The sequence below is a fragment of the Grampus griseus genome, assembly GCF_964374135.1.
Source record: "Grampus griseus genome assembly, chromosome: 10".
Lineage (NCBI taxonomy): Eukaryota > Metazoa > Chordata > Mammalia > Artiodactyla > Delphinidae > Grampus > Grampus griseus.
The window spans coordinates 32418417-32434831 of NC_139004.1; the positions used below are offsets into that span (position 1 = coordinate 32418417).

Genomic DNA, 16415 nt, shown 5'->3' on the forward strand with positions numbered 1-16415 from the left:
TCCCCAGAATGCAGGTCCCTTGGTCCATATCAAAAGCACTATGTATAGCATATTCATACTTTTTTCTTTTGTAACGTGTGTATTTTTAATAAGGATTTTATGTAACATTTTGGCAAAAGAGGACAGTATTTTCTAGTGAATTTTATAATACATTTTGCTAAAAGTGTTTCTTCCTAGGTCAGTTTTTGTTAAGGCGAACCAAAAGTCTTATTTTCCCAGGGGTTTAAAAAAAAAGTTTGAAGCTTGAAAGCAAAGTTATATTTAAACATCATATGTAACAAATAAATAAAGATGTTTTATAGACTTGTCCTCAAAAGGTTCATTCCTTAAAAACAAAAACAACTGGGGCATTCTAGATTGGTTTTCCCCGAGTGATGAGCATTTTATTTTAATTGCCACAATACTTTTTTTCAGAAGCAAGACAGGAGAATTTTACTTAAAAGGTTCCGGTCATTAACCTCCTCAGAAATTTATTACAGTTCTTACAGATAGGCATTCATCAAACAGAGATGTAACCAAGTAGACACTGTCATATTTATTTGTGAAAACCTGATTCAATATTGCATCAGCTGCTCTGAAAATAAAATGTTATCTTTTTGAGTTTCATTTGGCTTAAACATTCCTTCTTTCTAGCTGCTGAAATGACTTCTCAATGCTAATTTACCGTTAGTTTGTTTCTGGAGACCGGTTTAGAGGGCTGCTGATTAGATTTTTTGTATATTTATTTATTTATTTATTTTTGGCGCATTGGGTCTTCGTTGCTGTGCGCGGGCTTTCTCTAGTTGTAGCGAGGAGGGGGCTACTCTTCGTTGCATTGCACGGGCTTCTCATTGTGGAGGCTTCTCTTGTTGCAGAGCACAGGCTCTAGGTGCACGGGCTTCAGTAGTTGTGGCACGAGGGCTTCAGTAGTTGTGGCACACGGGCTCTAGAGCTCAGGCTCAGTAGTTGTGGCACACAGGCTTAGTTGCCCCGTGGCATGTGGGATCTTCCCCGTCCAGGGCTCGAACCTGTGTCCCCTGAATTGGCAGGCAGATTCTTAACCAGTGCGCCACCAGGGAAGCCCATGCTGATCAGATTTAATGCTCATATAAATGCCCTCACCTCTACCCTGGAGGCCAAGATGAATATTTCTGCTTCTCAAGCTGTGGATGAGCCACTTGAAGGGTTGATGGCCTCTAACCCGTACTACTCACAATGCAGTTTGAGGGAGCTCAGTATTACACACAGGTTGTCTCACAGGGAACCACCAACAAAATCCAGTCCACGCTGGATTTTTTTGTTTGTTTGTTTTGTTTTGCGGTACGTGGGCCTCTCACTGTTGTGGCCTCTCCCGTCGCGGAGCGCAGGCTCTGTGGCCATGGCTCACGGGCCCAGCCGCTCCGTGGCATGTGGGATCTTCCCGGACCGGGCACGAACCCATGTCCCCTGCATCGGCAGGCAGACTCTCAACCACTGCGCCACCAGGGAAGCCCCACCCTGGTTTATAGGCATTGCTAATCTGGATTTCCAAATTCTACAAAGTGTGTTTATTTTTTAATGGTCAACAGCAAAGTTCAGGAGAAATCTGAAATTCTGGATTTCATACAGAATTTGATTTAAGTAGGGCATACCTGTTCAAGACCTTGATCTTCTTTGTTCTTTTGGGGTTTTATACTTTTAATTTGGGCAGTGTTAGTCATGTGCCAAAGAAAATAGCTCTTCCTTTACAAACACTACATTTAGCCAGTGTTGGAAATTTAAATGCTGCTTCCAGGGCCTCAGGTGTCCAATCTGAAGACTTTTTTCCTACTGTCTTAGTCTCATTCATTACTCACGTACCAGGCACTATTCCACGCTGTATTATACACAGGGCAGTTGAGTAGCTAAAGATGACTGTAACATCATTCCTGCCTGCCTGCCAAGGAATTTAATACTTAGAAAAAACATATAGGGGCCTGGGAACAGATCCAGTTCCATCCCTGGGAAGAGCAAAGGTCATGCTTTATTATTATTACTGAACCATCTCACCATCACCCACATATTCACAGCAATTTATAACAGGTGCTCAGCAACTATTTGTTAATTATCTCTCTAATCTTCCAGGTATGCTTATCCGTGTGTGTGTGTGTGTGTGTGTGTGTGTGTGTGTGTGTGTGTAAATAAAGCCTCTTTTGACTTTACCTAAAGTCAATTCTGAATTCCACAGACTCCCAGTCTACCTTCCTCAGCTACAGCCAGCCAGCTGTGGACTGAGGCTGAGTTTTAATGTTGGTATAAACAAAACATAATTAGGAAGGCATGTTAAGAAATTGAATAATATATTCCTAAGTGAACCATAGTGATCTTTGGGTCTCAGATATCCCTGTATAAAAGAGCCAAAGGGCTGATTATTTCTTTATATGAGAGAGAATCTTTTGAAAAGAGCTGTCCTCCTCCCACACCCCCCCGCAAGGGAAGTGTTTAATGTTTCTGTTTGAGTCGTAAAGGCCAAGCAGCCATACATGCTTCCAAATTTGCATTCCAGCACACATAACATACAACATGGATCTCTGGGCTGTTTGGGGTCATTACTTCCTTACTTCCTCTGCTTATGTAATTTTATTTTTGGCAGTCTTGCTATTTCTTTTTTTTTTCCCCAACCACTTTATTAAGGTATGATTGACACATAAAAAGCTATACATATTTATTGTATACAATTTGATGAGTTTGGAGATAAGTGTATAACCATGAAATCATCACAATCAAGTGAGAAGATCTGTCTTTTAAAACAGAACAACTGGGGGCTTCTCTGGTGGCGCAGTGGTTGAGAGTCTGCCTGCCGATGCAGGGGACACGGATTCGTGCCCCGGTCCAGGAGGATCCCACATGCCGCGGAGCGGCTGGGCCCGTGAGCCATGGCCGCAGAGCCTGCGCGTCCGGAGCCTCTGCTCCGCAGCGGGAGAGGCCACAACGGTGAGAGGCCCGTGTACCGCAAAAAACAAACAAAAAACAAACAAAAAAAACAGAACAACCGGTGCAATCAAAGTATGATATAACTCAGGAATGTTTGATGCACACACTTTTATTTTTCCTGGATATAAAGCAAGGTGGACTTGCATCAACTTGATCTCGGCTCATTTACACTAGTTCAGAGGTTTGAAGGCTTAGTTCGTAGGGAAAAGACCCATAATGGACTGGCCAAGCTTTAAAACACTGTCCAGGCTAATAAACTAAGAACGTTTACATGTCAAAAAAAACCTCCACACTGTCCATGCCCACACACCATACCAAAGGGCTCTGTCCACAGCCCCACTGTTGGCAAAACCCGAGTTTGCCCCTCACAATGACTCCCACCTTACCCCCAGCTAATTGGACCAGGGCCAGCACCTGACCCCAAGCTATTAGGCCCATAGTCCATTTGATGACACATGACATGATTTAGCCCCGGAAAATGAGGGGACCAAATCCAATTCCCACATTTGAGAGTATGAATGGAGAAACTTGGTGAGCCAAAGGCAGCATGCAGAATTCTGAGGGAGCACCAACTATTTGTAAGCAGAGAAAGCCCATCAATAAAGAGACCATGTTTGGCCTTAGGGGTGGAGAGGGCATCCAGTCCCTAAGGCTGCTTTGAGCCCACTTTTCCAATTGCAGGAGCAGTTCAGGCCATACATGTCTTTAAAAATAAAAAACAAACTCCTTTTCTTGCAGGAGCGTGGGGAAATGGGGACCCCTATGCCTCACATCCAAAAGAGACTACTAAGAGTTCTACTTAGTAGAACTGGACCTTATTACAAAGTCAGCACCAGGGGTGCTGCAGGGGTGGAAAAGTCACTGAACTAGGATTTTGAAGATGGTTATTGGTTCAGCTGTAACTAACTCACCCATATGACTTTGAATGAGTCATTTCATCTCTGAGCCTCAGTATCCTCACCTATTAAATTAGGACAAGATACACGTCTTCTTGTGAGGATCAGATTAGGTGACATAGGGAAAAGTTGTTTGCAAGCTGTTAAGGTCACCATCACTGGCAGCTGCAGAACCCTCACCCAGATAAGGCTGCTCAAGGGGGCAGAGGCAGGCTGAGGAGCCATCCCAGAGGAGAGACTGATGCTTCAAAGCAGCAACGGAGTTGGAGAGCTATAGGAAAACTCCACTGGCTAAGAGAGACCAGCCAACTCTGAATGTCACAATTGACAGAGGGAGCCTGATTCTGAAAAGGACATGGGCAGCCTGCCAAGGCTATTGCTGTTATAGCTATCACCATTCAAGTACAAACTCAGGTTGTTTCTCCAGGGCAAGATGAGGTAACAGATCCCGAGTCATGGACCACCTGGCCAGGGAATCCTAAAACAGAGACACTGTGACTTCCAAAACTACAATTCAGAAATGTCACAAGGTGATTAATCCCAGTCTCTTTGATCTTCTCCTTTAAAAAACAAACAAAAAACCCCTAACTCAAATACCAAGTTGGAGTGGATCTGAGGCTTGTCTCCTACTCCCTTGCTTGGCGCCCTGTAATAAATCCTTACTCGGATACGAACTCCCGCTGTCAGTTTGGCTTTCTGCGAGCCACAGGCACACAAGCCCTTTGCTCCGTTATAATAGGAAAAAGCATCAACCATTCATCCACTACTCAGATAACCAGTGTCAATATATTACTCATATTTTTTCCAAGCATGTGTTTGTTGTGTTTGCATCCAACAAAACAGGAACCGCAAAGGACAAACACGATTTGAAAAGGAAAGCGCTGACAGAACTCGGTAACTAGATACGAGGTGAAACTATTACAAGACGGCGTACAGGTCAGGTTGCGACCGGAAGGAAGCCGGCTACATTCACAGTCCCACCCTCGGAGCGCGTGGAATCGCGTCTCTATGGTTGTTCCGGTGCCGGAACACAAGGGTACACTCTCTCCTTTTGCAGAACTCTATGGTCGGACTCCTCTGTGACCCCGGAAGCGATCCGGGGAAGCGGAATCGGCAAGATGGCGGCGCGGACGGCGTTTGGGCCCCTTGGACGGCGTCTCTGGCAGGTATGAGGTGCGCTGGGGGGACGCGCTGGGGGGACTAGGCGGTCCTTGGGTAACTGGCCCAAGGACAGTTACCATTACGTCTGGCTGCCACCTGTCATTCTTAACATCTGGAGCTTTCCGCGATATTTATTCCGCACGGCCCGTTGTTTGCAGGAAGGTGGCGAGAAAAGGGCTGATTTTATCTCGAATTCTCTCATAGGATAAAACGTAAGTTAATGAGTCAGGGCAAAGACAGGAACTAGAAAAATCGTAGACTGTCAGGGCTGGAAAGGATATTGAATAGCGAATGTTCCAGACCCTGCCTTTCACGTTTGCGAAATAAACTGAGGCTCAGAGAAGTCAAGAAGGTTGACCTCGCGAAAATTAGGTGGCACGAGATTTTAGACGCTTCGCACGGAACCAGATTGAGATACTTTACGGATACCCGGGTTTCTGAGATTTAGATGAGAATCGCTGAAGTCAGAGGAGTGGGTTAGATATCCTCTGCTCGGTTCTTTGGAGAAAAAGCAAAAATTTAAGCGGCGGTTCTTAAGTTATTTGGCCTCAGCACCCCTTTCTTTACACTCTAAAAATGGTTGAGGACTCCGAAGAGCTTTGGTTTTTGTGGGGTTTAGCTATCAATTTTTAGCTTATTAGAAAATACAACCGAGAATCTTAAAAGTGCTTGTTCACTTAAAAATAACACTAATAAACTCATTACTTGTTAACATAATTAACGTTTTTATGGGAAACAACCATATTTTCCCAAACAAATTGAGAGAGAAGTGTAGCAATATTTTACGTTTTTGCAAATCTCTTTAATGTCTGGCTTAATAGAAGACAGTTTGGCTCTCATAGCTGCTTCTGCAATCTGTTTTTATATCACACGTCCTGCAGCCTCTGGAAAACTTCACTGTACACTGGTGAGAGAATAGAGTGGGAAAGTTGCAAATTACACCTTACTGTTATTATGAAAATAAGTTTAGTCTCCCGGGCCCCTTCTGAAGGTGTCTCAGGAGCCCCTCAGAAGTCCTTAGACCACACTTTGAGAACCACCGTTATTAAATCAGGCGCTGTTAGTGGTTGAAATTTTGAACTATTTTAAGACGCACTTACCCAGAACAGGCTCCACACCCTCAAAAAAAAGAAAGCAAAAATAAGGAAGGAAAACTTAAGAACTTCTTAAGGTTAGTTTGTGGGTGTAATAGCACTTTAGGCTCCAACTTTTTAAAAGCAGGGGGTTTATACTGGGAGAAGATGCCTGGGAAGTGTCATATTCCTTAGACCTGTGGGCCTTCTACACAACTGGATTGTGGGCTTAGGGGTATAAATGTGGGGAGGGAATTTCCTCTGTGATTATGTGTGGAAAATGGCACATACCTCTTACTACCTTGTATTGTGCTTGATTTCCTTTCTTCTTTTTGCTTTTCTCCCTTGATCCAAGAGAGACTGTGAAAGTTTTGATTTGCTTCCATCTTGGGTGAAGAGTAGAAGAAGGATAATTAGCTAAGAATAGTTTTTTTTTTTTAAAACATAGGTGACCCTCTGTTGTTCTAATTAAGTTTCATTTGTACTAAACTGTTATTCTCATCTTTAAAGTATTTTTCAGGATCCTGTTGAGCTTCCAGTTTCTCAGTTTACACTTTTAAATCTTGGGAAAGCTTAAGAAAAAAACGGGTGGCAAATGTGTATTACATACAGTACCGTAGGTTTCCTACAACTAGAAATTTTGTTCCACCGGGGGGAGCTGACAGTAAGGATTTGGAAACGCTGTATTGTTGCAGTATGAGGCACAGTAGTGGTATATAAGATGGGTGTAAATTCCAATGTGTATTTCAACTTACTTATAAAATTAGACGTTTATAAGCTAGTTGTCTCACCCAAGCCAAGAAATAAATATGCTGGAAAAGGTGTATGAAAGCTTCAAAGAAGGGTACTTTAGAATTCTTATTCCAGCTCCATAAATTAAATTATAAAGACGCTTTTTTTTAATGCTTGAAAATATTTAAGTAAAAGAAGTATTATGTTGAAATATATTTAATCTGTAAAAAAAAATGGGAAAATGAAGCCACATGTTTTCTTCCTTGATGTCTGCATGTTTAATTCATAGCTGTTAATGTGAGAATTGTTTTTTTAAAAAAGTTCTTGTTCCTGGGCTTCCGTGGTGGTGCAGTGGTTAAGAATCTGCCTGCCAGTGCAGGGGACACGAGTTCGAGCCCTGGTCTGGGAAGATCCCACATGCCGCGGAGCAACTAAGCCCATGTGCCACAACTACTGAGCCTGCGCTGTAGAGCCCGCGAGCCACAACTACTGACTCCGCATGCCTAGAGCCCGTGCTCCGCAACAAGAGGAGCCACCACAATGAGAAGCCCGCCACCACAACGAAGAGTAGCCCTCGCTTGCCACAACTAGAGAAAGCCAGTGTGCAGCAACAAAGACCCAACGCAGCCAAAAATAAATAAATTAATTTAAAAAAAGAAAGTTCTTGCTCCTGAGCTTTAAAAAATATAGTATCTAGTATTTTGAGAGTCCTTTCTGATTATCAACTCTACCACTGTTCTCTTTTTTTTAAATGAAATCTAACTTGGCAATTTAGTTACCCCAATATCTTCATCTAAAATAATGAGATAGCCTGTTATTTGAAGCATCCTGCATCTTTTGGGTTTTCATGGAAACTGTGAATGGTTTGGGAATTGATTTTAATTCTAACACACATCCCCCTGTTTTTAAGGGTTCAAGGAATTTTTCTGTATGCAGTTCTAGGAGCAGTACAGCCAAAAATGGTGGCCTTCTTCTGTAAGTATATAATTGGATGTGCTAAATTGAATAAGAAAATGGGCACTTGTGCTGTTTTACTTAGGTTTCTCTTTGTTTCCGCACATAGCAGCACCGATATGAAGTGGGTACAGTTTTCAAACCTACATGTTGATGTTCCCAAGGATTTGACCAAGCCTACGGTATGCACTCCCTATTTCTTGGCATAAGAAGCTACATTAGCAATAAATTTTCCTCATTATTTCATTTGGGGCTGTTTCCCAAACACTTTATGAATAAAAGAATTTGTTCTGGAATACTGGCAGGTGCACAGTGCACCTGAGGAAAGTATTCACTGATGTCCCTGAGTGCTCATGGTCGCTTTCAGGCTATTAAGGTAAGAGCTAATCGAATAAAGTATTTACCCCAAATAACTGTGGGGGTGAGTAGTCTTTTGCTTTTAGCTCAGCATAGTGTACAGCGTTGTCATAATTAATGATGCTGAATACTTGGTATTATATTATGGAATTTGTTGGTTGTGGTGGTAGGCTTCACGTCTTTATTGAACAGTGAACAGTGCTTTATTGTGAGAGAGAGCATTATCACAAGTAGAGAAAATCCAGGAGCAGCTGTGTAACCTTGTTTCCTTTAAGTGAAAGCCATGATTTCATCAACCCAGTTTTTGTATTATTTGTAGTTTTTTTAAATCCTAAAACTACAAACTATAATTTGTAGTTTTTTAAATTCCAAATGCTTCCAGCCCCACCCCTCAAAAATAATCCCCTTTAACAGTTTGGTACGTATCCTTCTAGACCTTTGTCTGTATATAATCATCTGTGCACACCATGAGCACCAAAGTGGAATTGTGTTATACCTAATGGCCTGCTGGTTCAGCGTTTTCACTTCATAGCATATATAAACCCCAGGTCTCCAGCTCAGATGCCTGCGTAGGCCAGGCCTGTAAGGAACGGTAACAGGGTGGGCACAGTGACAGGCTGTACCCTTTATAAGCAAGACAGCTGCTACTTACTGTAGCCAGTTGTTGCCATGTGGGAAATTAGACCTAGTGATGTCAGATTGTCTGAATTTTCCAAACTAAATGAAATTCAAATATTTGTGCAGAATCTTTTGATTTTTAATATTTGTAACAGATTCAGAATTATCTTTAAAACCCTGTAGAGACCAGTGATTATACATTTTAGGGCTATATTCCCCTTCTCTTGTCCCTCAACTTAAGAGATAGGATATCAGTGTACTCTCTTCTTCCAACAACCCTATTTGGGGTAATTGAGAGTGAATATCTAGCTTCCTGGTTAGTAAGTAGATCTCCTTTCAAGGGCAAAGTAATTTAACTCTGAAACATTGGATTAGTAATATAAATTACTGGTTTGATGGATGAATGAAGTAAAGGTAATTCACCTCTTGGAAGAAAGTCAGAAATGTCAAACCCATCATTTCTAAGATCTTTAAGTATTAGGGTGGAAGAGGTAGAAGTTATTTGTACAGTCAGTGTCATGACATTTTAGTTAGAAATGAGTAATTTTTCTATTATAGCAGGCAAAATAAACATGGACAAACCTAATAAAAAGAATATGAATAGAAATAGCTCGCCTTTGTTTAACAGTGTTTTATAACTTATAAGCACTTAAATCCATGCTCTCTTGTTTGTTCCCGACAGAAATACCATGAGCTGTAGCACAAGTATTGTCCTATTTATATGTGAGAAAACTAAAGTTCAGTGAGATTATATTACTTGCCCGTTGTTATTCAGCTTTAAGTGGCAGAGTTTAATTCTCAATCCAGGTCTTCTGACCAGGCTACTTTTATTAACAGAACCCCAAATCCTTTCCTGTTGTATGTTTGGGGTTTAATAACTATTAAGCTTGAAGGTTCCGTCGGTGATTTTGTAGGTTGCTTGAAAATCCTTTTGATTCAAACTGTATTTTAACTGATTCTTAAGAGTCATTGTGGAGTCTGAATGTGGTTGTATCTAGATATTTAAGCTGTGTTAAGATGTTACTCAGCATTTTTCTCCCCACTTATTAGTAAACTCTGAAGTTGTTCAGGTGAGGGTAATACGTTAAATTTTCCAGTTGTAAATATTAGAGGAACCATGACTGAAGCTTTTCTTTTTGATTTTAAAATTGCAGATAACCGTTTCTGATGAACCAGACACGTTATATAAGCGCCTATCAGTTTTAGTAAAAGGCCATGATAAGGCTGTATTGGACAGTTATGAGTATTTTGCGGCGCTTGCTGCTAAAGAACTTGGTATCTCTGTTAAAGTGTAAGTATGATCTTTCTTAATCTGACCTGTTAGCTGCTATAACACATCAGTCAGGAAAATGCTGCCAGTCCCAGCTAGGTCTGAGCTCTTAAAATGGGATAAAAACTCATGATGGAGAGAGATTAGGTTTGTTATATTATTCTAAGCAGGATCATCCCTTCCTGTCTACCAGAATTTTTAAATACTAGAATGAGTGAACAAGGAAAATGAAGGAATCCTTTCTCTAGAAACTGCATAGACTTAGGAGGCCCAAGAAGCCCTCGTGTCTGGGATCTCCATGGGGTGGGGAGGTGGATTAGGTGAACAAGCAATTCTTTCAGGCCTCTTGGATTTGGTATCTTTGCTATTATATTCACTGTTTCAAATCTGCCTTAAGAAACACCGTTCACCCAATACTTTCATGCATGAGCAAGGCGAGCTTCGTATGGCCTTGAAGCCACTGCAGGGTCAAGTATAACCACCTCCTATGTTTTGTCACCTGCTCTCTCTGATGTTGAACGAGGCCCATATGGAGCTTTGCCAGTCTTGCCTTCTAGCAAAACTGAAGGAACTCACACATTTCCCGTAACAGACCATGGTTTTGTGCTTTTCACTGTATCTGTAATACATGGCAGACATTACAACCATGTCCAGCCCACGGTGCTGCACCTCACAGTTCATGTGTTTAGTCAGTGTGAGACCTCAAGGGTGTGAAAGCCGGAGGCATGTGTGTGTGCACTTGCATGCCAAGGCTTGTTTTTGGGTCGCTGGCAAATGTTCCTGTTGCTGTCTGCAGGTTTATTTTAGCCGGAGCTTCATGACAGCAGTTGTTAGAGATGACAGTCTTGACAAATGGAAGTCTGTAAAATGGTAGTTAACGCCTATAATTGGGCGTGAGCCTGACCTGCAATATTGTGGAATCATGCTTTGATATCAGTGACTCAGGTTCTAACATCACTTAGCTTAAGTATGTTGCTTCGCCCATTTATTTTCCAGACATGAACCTCCAAGGAAAATAGAGCGATTTACTCTTCTCAAATCAGTGCATATTTTCAAGAAGCACAGGGTTCAGTATGAAATGAGAACACTTTACAGATGTTTAGAGGTGAGTTTATTTCAGACATTCAGGCATTTTTTTGAAATGCCCCAGATTTCACACTAGCACATCATAACTTTCCTTTAACCTTGCCCAGTAGACTTCCTTTCAGTCAGCCCATGCCGGATAGTGGTAGAGAAGGTAAGTGTTTTTTTATTTTTATAGAAGCAGCATGATAGGAAAATCAAACTCAAGTAAAGCCATCCTTCAGAGTAGTTCATACTTTAACTCAGTAGTGCACATTATGTTGACTAATTTTTATACAGTAAGCTATCATTGGAATAATTTTGCTTATATTTCAAAAATTCTAGCTACGTTTTCACACAGCTGTAATAATTCTTCTCACATGCTCACTGAATTCTCCATGTCCATGATGGGCAGAATTAAGGTTTTTCATTCGTCAATTATCATTCATTTGTGCAGCCTCCCAGGTCAGCACAGTCTTGTGGTTAAGGGAAAGCATGGGCTTTGGAGTTGGACAGCCAGGTCCAAGTACTGGCATTTACTAGCTGTGTGACCTGTGCCTCAAGTCCTTCATCTTTAAGTTGGAAATAATAACAGTACCAATTTCATACAGTTAGTGTGAGGATTAAATGAGATATTTATCTAAAGCACTTAGAATATTTCATCTCATAGTAAATGATTGGTAAATGTTACTAAAACAAGTGCTTGTGCATGTTTTATATGAGAAGCTCTGTACTAGGCATTGAGAGTTACAAATATTAAGACATAGTCCTACCCTTAAATGAAAAAGAAAAATCCAAAATTGTATCCACCTTGCCATTGAGCACACAAAATCTTATACTAACTCTATTTTATAATTTAGTCTTTTGTTTCCTTTTGTTTTGAGTTGTTTTGTGAAACTCTTACACTGTTTTGATACCATGCTTGCCAGCTGGGTTCCATGGAGCCCTGGCTTTAAGGCATTTAGGAGGAAAGGGGACATTGCGGCTGTGCTCCCCTCATTCAGTTCAACCAGAGGATCTGCACTTTTTTCCTTTTAAATTGGGATTCTGTAAGATTTTACAGATGAAGAAAAGACTGTACTGCTTTTACCAGAAAAAAAAAAAAAACCCTCAAAATTTCTGCTTTAACCAGCATAGCATGAATCAATTTCACGTTTGAAATTTTAGTTAGAACATCTCACTGGGAGTACAGCAGATGTCTACTTGGAATATATTCAGCGAAACTTACCTGAAGGAGTTGCCATGGAAGTTACAAAGGTATGACTTGAATTTCTGCCTCTTTGGAGGGAGATGTGTATTGTTGTGTTGATACATTGCTGCCTGATTCCAGCCCACTGGGTGGAGGGGAGGACCTGGAGGCAGAGTTGCCACAGTGGTTGGGGGTCTACATCTGCCGTGCAGGGCGCAGCTCAACAGAATGCTGCCCCCGCAGCCCATGTCCTCTTGGAGCCACCTCTGATGCCTCCCTCCCTCTTAGCAGTTGTCTAGACACGGGTTCCACGTTGATTGGTGGTCCCTGGAGATCACTGAGGAGCAAATAGATGATGTATGTGAGAGTGTTTATCTACTATCGAGTTTTCTTCTCTGTTTCAAAGCCCTACAACAAGATGAGAGGGTAAAAGAAAAAAGTCAAGAGGACCTGAGGGAACAGAATGAATAAATTCCATTTGTGGCTGAAGAGTTAAGTCCACATTATATTATAATTTTGCTTTTCTCTCTTTAGACAAAATTAGAACAGTTACCAGAACACATCAAGAAGCCAATCTGGGAAACAATACCAGAGGAGGAAGAAGAAAGCAAGTCATAAAGTCTCAAAGTGACCACTTGTGCTGGGATGTGAAGTGAGCATGTCAAGTGGAGGGAGTCTCCAGTGAAGACAGTTTCAAGTCACCCTGACTGCTCTCCTGAGGCCGCACGGCCTGATCAGTAGAAAGCAGGGATTGGAAGTTTACGATACACCAGACTATTGTGCAGGAACCACTTTATCTATTCTTTTATACATGTCATTGTTTCAGTTCGGATTTTAACAAATGTGAGCAAACCGTTTGGACCACTCTGTACCAAAACGGTCAGATTCATGTTTTGTTATTCCACTGTTGTTCAAGTATTAGTTTGCACTGATTGTGATTTGTATCATTTCATTCATCTAAAAGTGTTTCAAATATTCCTCACATGCATTTCTTTCTTTTGAGGAACCTAGAAGGAAACTTTGGTTAATTTAACACTGAGCAGTTAAAGTTTTTGATATTTACCTCAGTGCAGGCTGACATATGCTAGTTTGGGGGTGGTGACCTCCAGGTTTTACCTCATGTAAAGCATTACATTCTTGAAAATTGATATACTTTATAGCAGATCAAGCACATTTGTGGCATGTGCCGAATTCTTCTGTAGCCCGAACCCTTTCAGGGCCGCCTAGAAGGGTCACTATAATGGAATTTCAGCTGTCAAGAAATTACTATATCGTTTCATTCATCCTGTAATTCATTTATTCAATAAGCTTTTCTTTTGTTGACTTTGAACCCAGCACTATAGTAAATACCAAAAATTGAATAGCAATAACAGCTTTCAAAAATTGTGCAAGGCACAAATAAATACTTTTCCCTTATTAAGTTCCATGCTGATAAGACCTCTTTCTTTTGGTGAATAGCACTCTTTTTGTTTGGGGATGTCTACTTTTCCATAAAATTAAATAGTAGTTAAAAAGCTCTGAAAGAGGCAAGATGACAGTGGGCTGAGGTTGTTGGTGTATCAACCCCAAGGGAGTGATACGTTTCCTTTTTACAGCAGAATCCGGCCCATGTCTTTTGTGGTTTCCTTCATATCTTTGGGGTAGTTATGACTTCTCAGTTTTCCACCCTTAAACTAGAGTCCCTGTTCTCTTTTCCCGACCTGCTATCAGGTATGAGTGTTCTGAATGCACACTGCTCATGTATCAGACTTACATTACTGTCATTAACGTGAAAAGAATTACAGCCTTGTGCCCCATGACCTCATTCTGTTTGCAGCTCAGTTGTCTAGTGTGTCATTCACAAATGCCTAAAGCCTGTTTATCCCAGGTATAAGCCTCAGAATTAAGAACTAGTCAATAAATCAAGAGCAGTATAAAATTAACTGTATCTAGCAAAGCAGCCATTGTGACTCATTTTCATTTTGAAAGAAATAATTCTTTAAAAATGTAGACCCACATCTGATCCTTTTTTTTGTGCTTTTTTTACAGACAGTGTCAATCACTTTATTATAATAGGATGACTTCTGCGTACTCACCTCCAGTGGCTCTCTTTTAAAGGTGTACATCCACTTCCAGCTGTTTTCAGACTAAAGTAGCCTCTAAACCAGATTACTTAGCACTTCAAATTATATATTAAAATCTTGTTTTAAGATAAATACAGAGATAAACTACACACACAACAAAAATTCATGGTATTTCCTTGGCATAAGTACTTGGCATATTTGAAGCCTACTTGATATAAACTAGGTAATTTCTTTATTCTGATAGACTGAGAAGCGTCTTTTTGTTTGTTTTTTAATTGGGTCTCCTGAGTAAAATATATGTTCTGAAAATTAGAATTAATGCCCAAGTCTCAACTTTCTGTTCATGGTGGTGACGGGAGGTAGTGAGAAAAGTAGACCTGATGTCAGGATGGCAGAAGGCAGGTAGGAAGTGAGACGGTTTTTTATTGAGGTGAAGCCCTGAGTTCACTGTTATTTTCTCTGATCTGAAGTATAGTTTCTTTTCATATTAAATAAAATAGTGTAAAGGTCTGTTTTAAATTATTGGTAGACTCTACAGATTAAACTCGTTCAGTGCCTAGTTTTGATGCTTTCAAAGAGAATTATATGTCCTTTGGCCACTTAGATATGCCACAGTAAATACATAAAGCAATTATTTTAAATCAGTCTATTTTTGTAACATTTCTGTTTGTCAGCTACCCTTCTTCCTTTCTTACACTATTAAATTAGCTTTACTGCAACATTCATGAGTAGCCGAGTAGAGAAAACAGGCCTGAGTCAGATAAGAGTTCAAACCCACTAACTGCTATAAACAGGCAAGGTGTTTAACCCTCTCAGAGCCTCAGTTTACTCATTAGTAAAATGTAGGAAATAAAACTTATGAAGGTTGGAGTATTGAATTAGGTAACTTGTAAAGCACCTCACACAGTACCAGGCAGATAATAGACATTCAATAAATACTAGCTATGTGAATGAAGAACATTGCCTGCCATATCAGTAAACAAAGGATGTTGCAGCCATCAAGCCGTCACGTTACAGCCACCCTGACAGTGCACCCTGAGGAGACTCAGGATGAGAAGCACAGGATACTGCCCCCAGATAGCTGAAGTGCATATCAAAGGAATGATTTCAGTGAGCCCAAACTTGCATCTCCCCATACTTAGAAAAGTGCAGAATTCCTTAACTCGAGACACCTGGTTTTCTTTAATTAATGGTAATCTTTTGATGTTCCGAACACCTGGTCCTTATTGCAAAAACCTCTGTATATCCTGGCTCTCCCCCTTGCCTCTTCGGAGCAGTCTCTCAGAGTTATCTGAGATGCTGTGTCCCGAGCTTAAGTCCTCAGTTTTGTCCACTAAATAAAACATAACTCTCGACTTTTAGATTGTGCTTTTTTTTTTTTCAGTTGACAGTTATTACCAGATGGCAGAACAAATTTGATGATACAGCAGATGCTTGTGTGCTGTACTGTTTAAAAACCAGCTGGAAAGGACTTCAGAGTATCTCTAAGGTGAGGATAACACCTTTCAGTGTTGCAAAATTTAATTTAGATGAGAAAACATGTAGCATGCTTATTATGATAACCACCATACATTATGCCAAGCATTTACAGATATTATTTTATTTAATCTTTATAACAACCCAATAAAGTAGTTACTATTATCCCCATTTTATAGGAGAGAAAACTAAGTTTGACTTGCCCACTTAATTGCACTTTCAGTTGACAGATGAAACTGAGACGAAAAGGTGAAACTGATTTGTCTGAGTTCAGGTTAGTGAAGACAGAGCCTCAGAACCTAATTTTTTTTTTTTTTTTTTTTGTGGTATGCGGGCCTCTCACTGTCGTGGCCTCTCCCGTTGCGGAGCACAGCCTCCGGACGCGCAGGCTCAGCGGCCATGGCTCACGGGCCCAGCCGCTCCGCGGCATGCGGGATCTTCCCGGACCGGGGCACGAACCTACGTCCCCTGCATCGGCAGGCGGACTCTCAACCACTGCGCCACCAGGGAAGTCCAGAACCTAATTTTTAAAGGCTAGGATGTACTCAAATGCCCACACATTAAATGCAGACTATTCAAACCTAAAATCCAGATTTATTTCCCCTTGCACATTAGCAAAGTGTGCTACTCATT

The 16415-nt window shown here is 41.0% G+C and overlaps 1 protein-coding gene across 3 annotated transcripts; it reads left to right on the top strand.

The window, feature by feature from the left end:
- The first annotated feature begins 4873 nt into the window (after window positions 1-4873).
- On the top strand, window positions 4874-15631 carry MRPS10 (mitochondrial ribosomal protein S10). 3 transcript variants are annotated; one of them, XM_082663886.1, is made up of 7 exons: window positions 4874-4993; window positions 7704-7768; window positions 7857-7929; window positions 9877-10013; window positions 10989-11097; window positions 12222-12311; window positions 12778-15631. In XM_082663886.1, exons 1-7 carry the CDS (start codon window positions 4946-4948, stop codon window positions 12859-12861), a joined length of 606 nt encoding a protein of 201 aa, XP_082520012.1. In that variant the 5' UTR covers window positions 4874-4945; the 3' UTR covers window positions 12862-15631. The 3 variants fall into 3 exon arrangements, with proteins under 3 accessions (XP_082520012.1, XP_082520013.1, XP_082520014.1); XM_082663887.1 differs by having other exon boundaries at window positions 7860-7929; XM_082663888.1 differs by lacking the exon at window positions 4874-4993 and adding an exon at window positions 5006-5895.
- Window positions 15632-16415: the final 784 nt, after the last annotated feature.

What these genes read in the sequence shown, in the direction of transcription:
- MRPS10 (XM_082663888.1), top strand. Translation starts at nt 5,794, where the DNA reads ATGTCTGGCTTAATAGAAGACAGTTTGGCTCTCATAGCTGCTTCTGCA. An exon ending in GAAAACTTCACTGTACACTG is followed by an intron (nt 5,896 to 7,703) that starts GTGAGAGAATAG and finishes CCTGTTTTTAAG; the next exon opens with GGTTCAAGGAATTTTTCTGT. An exon ending in AGGATTTGACCAAGCCTACG is followed by an intron (nt 7,930 to 9,876) that starts GTATGCACTCCC and finishes TTAAAATTGCAG; the next exon opens with ATAACCGTTTCTGATGAACC.